The sequence below is a fragment of the Macrosteles quadrilineatus genome, unplaced genomic scaffold (genome assembly GCF_028750875.1).
Source record: "Macrosteles quadrilineatus isolate MER2022 unplaced genomic scaffold, UCM_ALF_1.0 Scaffold_7__1_contigs__length_78375512, whole genome shotgun sequence".
NCBI classification, from domain to species: domain Eukaryota; kingdom Metazoa; phylum Arthropoda; class Insecta; order Hemiptera; family Cicadellidae; genus Macrosteles; species Macrosteles quadrilineatus.
The window spans coordinates 46487682-46500243 of NW_026542600.1; the positions used below are offsets into that span (position 1 = coordinate 46487682).

The 12562-nt window shown below is 35.7% G+C and overlaps 1 protein-coding gene across 1 annotated transcript in view; it reads right to left on the reverse strand.

Moving 5' to 3' along the window:
• Positions 1-12562, reverse strand: part of LOC128998106 (WASH complex subunit 4-like) — a 44231-nt gene that overhangs the window by 4191 nt on the left and 27478 nt on the right. The window contains exons 14-17 of the mRNA XM_054424102.1: positions 10705-10884; positions 6312-6555; positions 5264-5481; positions 1640-1820 (exon numbers count right to left, since the gene is read on the reverse strand). Of these exons, the coding sequence (XP_054280077.1) occupies positions 1640-1820; positions 5264-5481; positions 6312-6555; positions 10705-10884 (823 nt within the window). The remainder of the gene's footprint in view (positions 1-1639; positions 1821-5263; positions 5482-6311; positions 6556-10704; positions 10885-12562) is intronic.

Below are 12562 nucleotides of genomic sequence, written 5' to 3' on the forward strand. Positions count from 1 at the left end.
CCCATGGATCAAGGGATCATAAAAAACTTGAAACACTTTTACAGGGGTTTGTTGGTCGAGAATATCCTGTCCGGGGAAGGAAACGCCCTCAAAATAAAGCTGGACATTTTAGAAGCATCGCGAATGTGCAAACAAGCGTGGGACAAAGTGAAGCCGGAAACAATAAAAAACTGCTTCAAAAAGGCAGGTTTTGTTAAAACCGACGAAGAAAGCGCCGAAGAAACTGTAACGGACGAAACTCTACCAATCGACGGCTGGGAGGATGTGGCACCCAATCAAACCATCTTGTACGAGGACTTTCTTAATGTAGACGAAAATGTCGCTGTGTGCGGTGAATTAACTGACGCCGACATCGTAGCAGAAGTCCTCGACACCGAGGAACAAAATGACGATGGATCGGGGGACGAGATCGTCGGGTCACCGGCCGATGAAGAAGAAACGCCAGTACCGAATGCAGCCGACGCCATGACCTACCTGAGAGAAATTCGGCGATTTGTGGAGAGCAGAAATGATGTCGGTGATGTACAGTTTAAATCATTAGATGTTTTAGAATCATTTATCATGGCCGAGAGATTAAACTCAAAGAAACAAGCCAAAATCTCTTCTTTTTTTGTAAAACAATAAATTAGATTTGATATGTTTTTTGTTTAACAATCAGTCAATACGGTCTCCAAACTTTTAGTTCTCTTTGGCCGATATTTTTCTATTTCTGTCCTGTTGTCCTGTATAGGGCCTATTTTGCTTAATATTTTGCTTTGGACTATTGGTAATCGTGTGAAGTTTGCGTGCAGTTCAGCTATTGCTGAGGACATTTTAAGGTTAGTTAATTTTAGTTTTGTACATAATTTCGTTGTCGTTTGAGCGATTGCAAGTTATTTTTATTGTATACTATTACTGTAATAGGCATTATTCAATAAATTAATGTTCAAATAGTATCAATAAAGTTAATAGTTTGAATTTAAAACGTGTTTTTATTGTTTACGGCCCTGGTTATAAGAACTTATTTAATTCGAATTTTTGGATAATTCGAAGTTTTTAGCTGGTCCCTTGAGGTTCGAATTATCCAAGTTCCACTGTAATATTTTTTTAAATGCCAATACTTAGATTTTTGGGGTCAAACCTGTTCCTTGAAAAAAAATTCACTCTATTAGTTGGTTTGGGCTGGTTTGTAAATCCGTACAAGAAGAGGTTGGTTGAAAAATTCAATTCAATAGTCCTCAGAATCATTGAGCTTTACAAGAGTAAATATGCCTAAAAAAATTGGTTTGCTACTGAGACACTTTATATCATATTTCATAACGTATGGCTTTTAAAATACATAATGTCTTAAAATAGGATAATTTGACTTGGGACTAAATTATCATTATTACCCAAACATCTTGATTTTCATTCATGAAGAAAAGAATTTACCGCAGGGTCCCATCAGAAAACATTTTGGAAATGATAGAAAAAGTAAAAGTGTACTTAACTCAAAGAACACATTGTACAATGTACAACCCTTTCTTCAATCAGTTTAAAAATATCCTTAACATGCTCTCAGCATGGCATTGGAGAGAACAAAGCTTAAGTGAGGACAAATATACGTATTTGTGTCTGACCTAATGTTGGTAATCATGTTTAATATCCAAAGAGCAGTTACCCATTGCAAATCCGTCATCTGTAAAGGAAGCACCAACTTTACTCTTCTTGCTGATCTTTTCCTTAGCTGTTATCATGTGCTCACAAAAGTTGATCGTCAATGGAGGCACAATCATGTGGAAGTTCCATAAGTGACTGTTCTTCTTGTCTCTCAGTACAGGAGCAAATACATCAACCAATAGCTGTAACGTAACAATACGTATTTCATTGTTACATAAGATACTAATTAAAATAAAACTACTGATTGATCTTGAACTAATTTTAAACATAAGGTTATCTGATAAAAAGATAGGGCATTTGTCAGGAACTATTAAGGAAATTAACAGGAAAGCAGGCTTACTTTTAAATAAGTCTATAGAGACACATAAAACATCACAAAAGTAAAAGTGGAAATTTTCGTGGTCACTGACCACTTTTTCAACCACTCATCTGTTTTGACGAAAATTTCTTCTTTTACTTTTGTGATGTTTTATGTGTCTCTATGGGCTTATTTAAACGTAAGCCTACTTTCCTGTCAATTTCCTTAATAATTTCAACATAGGATAGGTTCAGTTTGGATCATATAAAGCAACACAGTATGGAAGATAAATAGACTTGATTAACATTGGAACTCCAGAATGTTATAGACACAACTTGAAATTACTCTTTAACACAATAGCTGCCATGTCCAGTCCATGTCACCCCTATCGGGGCGAAACCAGTTGGCTGGTCCGGTAGCACTGTCACCTATCGTAAGGGTTTTTTTCTTTGCTGCTATTTGACAGTCTTTGACAGTCACCGGCAATCAAACATTGTGCCTTAGAGAATATATTCTAAGCTAAATAGATATCGATGTTATATTACATTCTGATGTTTAAAACATGTCCAAACTTAGGTCACAAAGTACCGAAATATTGTCACCCCAGATTAGTCTGTCTGCCATTGTAATCTGTCCTTTAAAATAGTCCGTACTTTCTTCAAATCTGCTATTGAGTCAATGTTTTGTAATATTTCCATTATGTAGTTGACTAGTGAAGATATGAACAATTAAAATAGGTAATTAAATATTAAACGGTAATACATTGAAGGTAATAAGGTTTAATATCTTTTCTTTATCCACGTCGCCAATTAATAAATACAAAGCACATGTTACATACATAACTATTTATTCATAACTGAAAAGTATATATTATGATATGAAGGAAAGGAACCATTTCAGTGTATCTCTCCAAGTAGCCAAAAACAATGCTCGGCTTGAAGAACCGGCCAATGTAGAAATAGGCCTACAGGTAGATGGTGTAAAACAGAAATGCGATGCTGACATCTTGACACAAGAAAATAGAAGGAGATACAGCCAAACTCCTTCTAAAAAAACTGAACCCGGATATGACCGGGAGAAACAGCCAAACTCCTTCTAAAAAACTGACTCAAAAAGAGAGGCTTCCACCTACGACAGCAAGAATACGAGGCGACCAGGAAACTTTGGATGACTTTTTCATGAAGCATACTGGGGGAGCCAGCCAAACCCCGGCACAAAAACTTTCACAAGACCGTCCAAACCGTCACAAGACCAACCCACAAGATCTCTACATAAATCCACCCAGCCAATCTTCTCCACCACTCACCCCTACGCACAATAAAAGTCATTCCATAATAACACAAGCACAGGTCCATTTCCCAATTGAATATTCGCCACCAAAACAAAAGAGGGATGGCCAAACACACCAAAACAAGAATTTTTTAGACCTTTACCCAAGAAAAACAAGCAAACTCAAAAGATTCAAAACCAGAATCTTTGTAAACACGATGCACCCAGCACACAGGCTAACCTTCAAAGAAGACAGCAAGTTCAAATAAAATAAAATAAGTAAAAATACAAATCAACTTACCTTCTTTCACCAAAACATGGACAGGATGACAAACAAAATTGAAAGACTGGAACACCTTCTACAAAGCACTAACCCGGACTTTGTAATTCTTACAGAGGATGGACTAAAAAGTAATGTAATACACCATGCTAAATTAGCTGACTACACACTTATCAGTGCATATGGAAGGAAAGAACATAACAAAGGAGGGGTTGTTATTTACAAGCATAACAATATAACCAACAAAACCAAAATAGAGATAGAAGGATACAGCTTGGAAATAGTATGTGAAATAACAGCAATAAAAATAGACATAAACAGGAAGAAGAGCCTTTCCCTCCTTGTAGTCTATCAACCACCTTGTGCTGACCTTGATACGTCACTACAAGTTCTGTCAGATGCACTAGACAGCCTTCCTACTCAGAGAACTGACACACTTATCATGGGGGACATTAACATTGACAGTTTGGATGAGGCTTCTCGAGAATCTGTTACACTAAATTCGCTATTGGATGGGTATAACATAAGAAGACTAGAGCTCCCAGCCACAAGAATCTCAAAGACCTCAGCATCCACAGTTGATATGGTGTGTTCAAATATTCACATTAAAGTTGTGGTCTCTCACACAGGTCTATCAGACCACACAGGACAATACTGCACACTGGACCTTCCAAAAACAAAAGCAGCAACAATCACGACATCACGACGGAACCTTAACCACAACAATCTGCTGATCTTAAAAAATGAGCTCTCCACTGTAACGTGGGAACCTGTTTTGAGAACAAATGATGTGGAAGAGGCCTACTTTAACTTCAACCAAACGCTGCAGCTTGCAATTGATAATGCATGTCCAAAAAAAAAGATTTCGGACTACACAAAAAAGGGGTAAACGACTGATGTATGGTGAAGAAATTATGACACTTAAAAAGGAGTTTTTAATATTACAAGACAAATTTCTCCTAACTGGTCATCCTGATGACAAGAAGATAGCTACAGATAAAAAGAAATCTTACGTCCAAAAATTAAAAAAAGGCAAGGCAAGAAACAAGTGATGCATACATTGAACAAGCAGAAAACAAAGCCAAAGCCATATGGGATACCATCAATAGTGAGAGGAAAGAGCTTGACAACAATTCTACAATAGAATTAAATGACAATGGAATAGTATATTACGTTACTAGTCCTGAAAATAAGTGTTTACCGGACGAGTGTGGTCGTTCCCGTGCGAGACAAAGTCGAGTACGGGATTACCATACGAGTCCGGTGCACATATTTTGGACGAGTTACGTACGATAGTTTACGCCATACTACTAAATCCGTACAAATCCTTATATATTTCCACCAACTAAAGGACTAAAAATCACTAGTCATAACCTCTAAGAGAGGTTATGTTTTTGTTCATAACCACTCACTGCCAACTAAATACAGTATAATCAGCTGATTGGTGTCCGGCAAAACTCATTGCAGTACAGTAGTACGCAATGGAACCCCATTTGAATAAGCTGGCGGCAAACAGCTGTTTTCTGGACTAAATCCTTGCGTGGAAAGTTCGTCAAAATAATGTAGTGTGGCGTAAAGAAACTTACTGACCCTAAAAATGTAGCAAACCGCTTTAATTATTATTTTGTAAACATAGCTGAGGAAACATCAAAACAAAACAGCAGATACAACACACCACTCATGCAAACAGATTTATATTTTCAATCCATGGTTTTGTTCGACTGAAACAACCAACTGAACTAGTAAACAATGTTGTCCCATCACTAGCAATAACTGACCTTGAAGTATTCAGAGCCCTCAGTCAGATTTCTTCTCATGTTGGTGATGACTTGGTCTAGAGCAGCAGCAGTTTGTACACAGGTCTCTGACAATCCCTCCTCCTTAGTCAACTCCTCTAGACTGACTATGTTCTCCAAGTCAGGAATGTAGCGGATGGCGTTGGAGCAGCAATGGAGACCCCCAGACCTTATCATGCGTACGTACCCCATGGCGTTACCTAATAGAAACATGGTGTTGTTGTGTGTAGGATGAATAAATTGACTTATTTTTTAATTCAGATTAAAAGTAGTGACTTTATGATACAGTGCAATCTCGATACATAACATTTCCCGAGGGACAAATCCTGATTCTGTTGATTCTAGTATTTCCTCAAAATGAGGTTTGATAAATAAAGGTTAGAAAAGCTGAAAATTTGGCTACATCAAGGTTCGAAGACCATCTCAGTAATATTCAACCTCATCAAATCATAATGTTACATGCATACTATCATGATGAGGTTTGTCTTAGGAATGTTGTTGTTCTAATTATGCAAAATTTGTTAAATAAGGGTTGATTTATGTTTGTCCAGATTATTAAAAATGTGTGATATTGAGGTCTTACAATGTTTTCAATGTAGAGGTGAATTTTTTATTGATTCTTATGGAAAGTTTGAGAGGGTTGTAAAATATTTGTTACGTAATGGAATTCGATATACTCAGGTTTGTTACATTGAGGTTGCACTGCACATATACAACTTTTGGAAAATCTAAATCATAGGGGCCATTATGAGAACTTTTTTATAGATAATTTGGGTGATAGCTTGAGTGATAAGCGCACCTATGAACCATCAGGGAAAATCTGAGCTAGTCAACTGATGAATGGAAAATTTTGTCTTGGGGCTTCAAATGCAAACAGTAATAAAGATATTGCTCATATTACTACAGCCCTATGTACATTTGTATCAAACCCTATCCAATAAAGTGCTATTCTTTCTTTGAAAAAATCTGATTTTACTGCAAAGTGCAAAACAAACATAGTGATGTGCTGAATTTAACACTCAAAACTTACCAATTTGGGTTATTAAAATCCTGAACTGATCAAGATAGGTCAGACCATCCGGAGTGACGCCAAGACGACGGATTCCTCTATTGAACTTTTCCGCTCGCTCATAGGAATATTTTGAATCCAACTGTTCCTTGTTATCTCGGAAGAAGCAAAGGTCCTTCATCAAACGAGATTTGATATGTTCATCATAAAGAAACTGAGAGAAGGTGATCAGTTTCTTTCTTAAGAATTGGTATGTGAAGTTCACCTGCAAATTATGAATCAGATCATAATTCTGTTAGTGTAAGTAAAATTTTAATAAACTCATTCTAAAATATACAAATGAATTTAATTAGTAAAATAAGATGGGGGTTTAAAAATTTCAGTAACAATTATTAGTTCTGGGTTGTATTTAACTCCTGGATGAAAGAAAAGTTTAAGTTAAACCTGTGCAAAGGCATTCCAGATATGATTCATATTTCCTAGTATATTGTGCATAGTTTCCAAATTCACTAGGATTGTCAAATTTAAAGTAGGCCTACACTCTACACAGCAGCTTTAAGAAACAATATCGATTGATTTCTGACCAAAACCAGAATCATTATGCATTATTCTCCCTCATGAGCTAATTTAGTGAAAAAGTTAACCGCTGGTACTATGCCGTTGTTCACGTATATCTGCTATCTGGTGCTAAAAAATTACTTTTATTCTACTACATAAAGAGTGATAGCAATATTTTGGGAAGCCCTTTCCATCTTCCCGACTATGCTTTGTTAAACCAGTTTCACATCAGTGTATGCAAGTGCACTTCTAAAAATTAAATAGGTGTCAGGTCACAGATTACTCATATGACTGTGAGACTGAAAATCATATAGTGAACGATTGGAACTTTACGAATATTACCAGGTGTTAAACTTCACTAAATAACACCAGGGCCACGTTAAGGGTCAGTGGAGCCCTGGGCAAACCCAAGAGCAGCGCCCCGCCCCCTTTTTTCCGCCGTGCTGGCTGGCGGTGGTTTGGGGGCACCCAGTAGGCACACCTGGGCATATGCCCAGTCTGCCCGTTTATAAAAGTGGGCCTGAATTACACATACTATGAAGCAGCACTAATTAGATTAATAATAGCCCAGGCACTTTAGGTCAAAAAATAGAACAAATTAATAACTAGCTGATTTTTGGTGTGGTGTTAGTATGTCATTAGGTAAGTATTTTCTGAAAATTCCCCTCACTTCCTCCGCTTGCTTCACCCAGTAAAGGGCTAGAAAGGGTCTAAGTGACGTAAAAATACAAAAATATTTATTGAGTGACACCAGTGTCACCGATTTTAGTGGTTTTAGTCTTGAATCATCCAGAATGAAAGTGGTCATGCTAAAGAATTGCCGCAACAATAATTCGTAGCACTTTAAGGCCTTTTATTTGATACCTATATTTTATTTTTTGTAAAAAAAAATATATACAAAAATAAATAAAACTCTTGCATCATTTGTAAGATATGTTATATTGGAATTTCTTTACCTTATTTTTTTTTTTAATCTTATATACAACTAATACTCACATATCAACAAATAAAAAAAATAGCTAAGATAAGTTGATAATTTTTCCTGCACATTTCAGAAAAAAGTACGGATCAGTTTCTTGGGGTGAATTTCAACCCGTCCAAAATAAAGCATATTCTTTACCTACATTCAATATTTCTTGTAACTACAATCCCGCATCAACATCTTCATCATCCTACAGAGATGTGGGAGGTCCATTGGCGCAGCCTCCAAAACAGCGGCTACCCATTGCAGAACAAGTTGAGTTTAGATGCCTCATCTCTTCCCTAATAATCTGGGCAGCCTCTTCAACTATTTTCTTCTATTTTTGGTCTCCAAATCTGTCATTCTATCAGCGTTCCATGACGCCCGTAATAATTTGTGAGAAGTATCACTCAACGTTACAACTGTTACCGAAAATGTAATTTTCTCTCCAAAATGCTCGGACAGCTTCCTAACTAAGTATTATGAACTGTAAATTTCATTTCCTGGTAAAAATTCTTCCATTTTTTCTAGGTAGCTCATCAGTGACGCTAAACTGGGATTCGTCGTTATTTTCAATGTAACCACATAATTTTAAAAATGCATCTCTTGTAGTGACGTTTTTCAGTCTACCTACACCTTTTTCTGATGGGTTTCAAAAAAATGTTGAATAACAGTCACGGCAATACTTTGCTTGGGCGGCTACTAAGTCTCCAACACCGGCTATTCGGGGTAAGACGGAGTTAAATATTGGTAGGGTAAAACCTTTCTATATTTTTGTGGGAGTTTTGTACTGGCACAGTTCAAGGCATATTTGCCACAAAACAAACAGTGAACTTTAATGTCAAACACCGAATCAATGCTTGAACGAGAGAGAGAGAGACGACTAGGGCCCTCCTCTAGGTCCAAACAGGACGAATCAGATGACTGACGCTGCGACGCAATTAGCTGCAGCAATGGACGATGGTCGTGTATACTAAGTTTGACACTTTTCATGGACCTTTAAGGATGTTTTACCTTCCTAAATATGTCGAACGTTGTCCCCACGCTCTTCACTGGCATGTAAAATAGCAGAAATACCTCGGCTGACGACATTTTGTCAGGTTCCCTGCTTCAGGAAGGCTCTCTCCACACTCCAGCTTTCCATGACACCAAGCGAAAAATGCGTAGCTTCAAAACTGTATTTTAATTCAAGTCCATTTATTATGAAGTTTGTGTGAAAAAATAGACTTAAGTGATGATTTACGCCATTTTCCACTTGTCAACAATCACAACACCTATATAAAACAAAATTGTTCTATTACTTATTCACATCACATATTGTAAATGAACAATTCTACCACGAGTCTTCTAAAACAACTTCAAACATAATTACGTTTTTAGCGAATTTCCCCTATAGGGAATAAGCTATTACCGTAGTACTCATGGTAAGCAACTCGGTTTTCCCATTTTGACCCTAAAAACTTAAAATTTAGCATTTTTCTTTCTAAAACATTTTGTAGAGCTTAAATAATTTAGTATATTGAAGCGTTATTATGCGCCTAATGGTTACGGAGAAAATTCTAAAAACTATAAATTTAAAATTCCCATGTTATTCTTATGGAGAATAAGTAAACTGTGTTAGTTTGCTTGTTTATGAATATATTTGATAAAATTTAGAAAATGGATTCATTTCATACTAAACTATTAACATTTTACAAAAAAACACCTTTTTACCCTCCCTGATGCAGCAAACCTAAGTACCATTTAATTTAAATAAGGAATAATTGTGATATTTTTAAGGACACATTTTAGTGTAAATCCAAATCAGGCAAATGGAAATTTGCTTAGTCTGCAGGTTTGCTTCGGCCGGGGTATTATACGTATAAAGCTGTGTACGTACATTATAACAGGTGTGAAAGCATTGTTGGGCAAACATTTTTTTTTCAGAGCTGCCAACCTAAAATATCCAAACTTAAATTTCTCAACACCCTGTAGTTTTTATGATTTATTTTTTCGTATCCATGGATATGAGGGTTTTTAATATTATTATTTACTAGCATTCTTTATGTGAGTTTATTTATTAATTAGACCATTTTGAGTTAATAAATGAGAAATTAAATGGTAAAAAATGTGCGAAGGATTCATACGCTGCGGTTCGGTGCTCTTAACTTTATATCTATATTTCGGTCTAACTTTGCCAATCCAAAATCACGAATGATTTATATATTTGTTTCATTGATTTTAAAATTTTCTTGGATATATTTTTGGACAAAAATAACAAATAATAAGTTGGGGGTAGTAGCTGTCAAAAACTGAAATTCTCAGCAAAAACGCTTTAAATAACCTAAAATTTACTAAAAAAATTTAAATATATAAAATAAAACGCCCTAAAGTGCTATGAAGTATTGTTGTGATGATTATTTAGCATGACTACTTTCATTCTGAATGATTTAAGACTAAAACCACTAAAATCGGTGACACTGGTGTCACTCAATAAATATTTATGTATTTTTATATCACTTAGACCCTTTCTAGCCCTTTACTGGGTGAAGCAAGCGGAGGAAGTGAGGGGAACTTTCAGAAAATACTTACCTAATGACATACTAACACCACACAAAAAATCAGCTAGTTATTAATTTGTTCTATTTTAGGGCATTATTTTGTCTAAAATTCCTGGGCTATAAGCTAGATTTGCTTTGTAACAAAAGGATCAATATTTCTGCAATTAGTTTCATCAAGAAATGTTTTATCAGATTTTGAAGGATAGACACTGGCCACCTGGCCACTGATATTCTAGCAAATTGTTGTGGTGTATCGTATAATAATATTTAACGTATGGTTAGTAACTGGTACCATACACTTGTACATTGATTGATTGATTGTACACTTAGCGTTTAGTAATGGACTAAGACTCACCGTGGTATTCATGATACCAGTGCCGTGGGTTCGGATGGAGTTGGCTATGTGTCGGATGTTGATGGTGTTGAGATGTTTGTTATTGCTGGAGTATTCTATAAATATCTGGTTGTTGAGGTTGTACTGGTACTTGGAGACAAATATATGAATATTCCTCATTATCTCCAAAACATCCAATCCCTGAAACAAGGTACTGAATTGAACATTTCTGATCTGTAAATTTGGCTACAGAAAGGGAAACAGTGTAATGCATAAGGTTTTTTTACGATAAGCTTTTTCTCAAGACTGCTTGGTTATAGTGGTAAATTGATATGAAAATCTTTAAATATAAATAGGCCTATAGATTGAAAATGATTGTTTCATTAAGACAGCAAAGCACTTTCGAAACATATTTTTACACTAATATAGGCACTAGTATGAAGGAGTTCATATTTGGTACAGTTCAGTCTCACAAAATTCACGTAATATACACGGAAGTGCAGAAGGGTGCTTAGATGGAAATGGATGTCAGATTATCAGAAAAACATACATAAAGTAAAAACTGAGACTTGATATAGTACATTTCTTTTTCAAAACGCTACTTTTAAAATAATATTGTATTGGAATATATAAACTATTGGAAATATAATATGGAATACTTCAATATCAAGCAGAGTAAACGGGTACAAACCTCAAATGAGTGATTCCATAATACAAAAGAAATTGAACATGTACATCAACAAAAAAGTCATAGAAGAAATACATTAAAATACAGTACTATGGAGAAATCAACAACGCCATTACCAAAATATTTAATAGAAACAATACGACGGTCGCACATTCTGTAAACAACACACTTCAAAAGATTTTCCACCCAAAACTGTCGCCACAAACAACTGTGAAATATACATATATTGACAATTTACTAATCACAGAAGTATGAAATAAGAAGAACAAAACCAACTGAAATAGAGGTGGCACTGGAGAGGAGAAAAAAAATCATGATTCAGTTAGTTTTATTTAGTCAGTGGCAGTGATAGACAGTGCTGGCCAGCCTGTACAGTTTTAATGGAGTTTTATCAATTTTCATTCTGTTAACTATTTTATCAACATAACATGTTTCAATAATTGTGATTGTGAAAGTTGTTTAAAAGAATCTATTGACATACCACAATTATATATTGATGATGTGGTTGCATACTAAATGACCTGATGAAGTTCTAAGTAACGAAACTAGTCGTCATACTAACAACTGTGGTTGGATAAGGTAATCATTTTATTTTATCAATACAAATTTTGGATACAACATAAAACAATTGACTTACTTTTTCCATAAAATTCCAAATCCTGCGATGGTGCTGACTGACAGAATGGTTTAAGCTACAATGTAGCACTCTGGTCATCAGGTAAAAATAAGCCAAATGTCCAGGTATAAATGCCCGCAAGTAGTACTAGGACTAAGTCCAAATGGCAAAGGCAATACGTGCTGTGTAACTTATTCAAGCTACCAAGTTCTGTAGTTCACTAACAAATGTGTTAGTGTTGTTCAAAGGTTTATTGCGGACATTTTCCATCACGAATGTAAAAAACAATACACAACGTTTCGGGATCTGGAATCTGATCCCGTCTTCAGGTGAAAAAACTTAACTAACACATTACAACTAACAATACACAAACGCCCAACCTAAGTTGGAATACACTACCGAGGGTAGTAGTCAAAAAATATGCACTGTATAGCAGTCAAGTCATGATACAACATGCAAATAATAACAAATCACAAAACACTATAATCTATAAAAGGTTTACGTACAAAAAACTCACACAATGGAACACTAACAACACCGTACGCTATGACTCCACCAATGAGACACTCATTGGT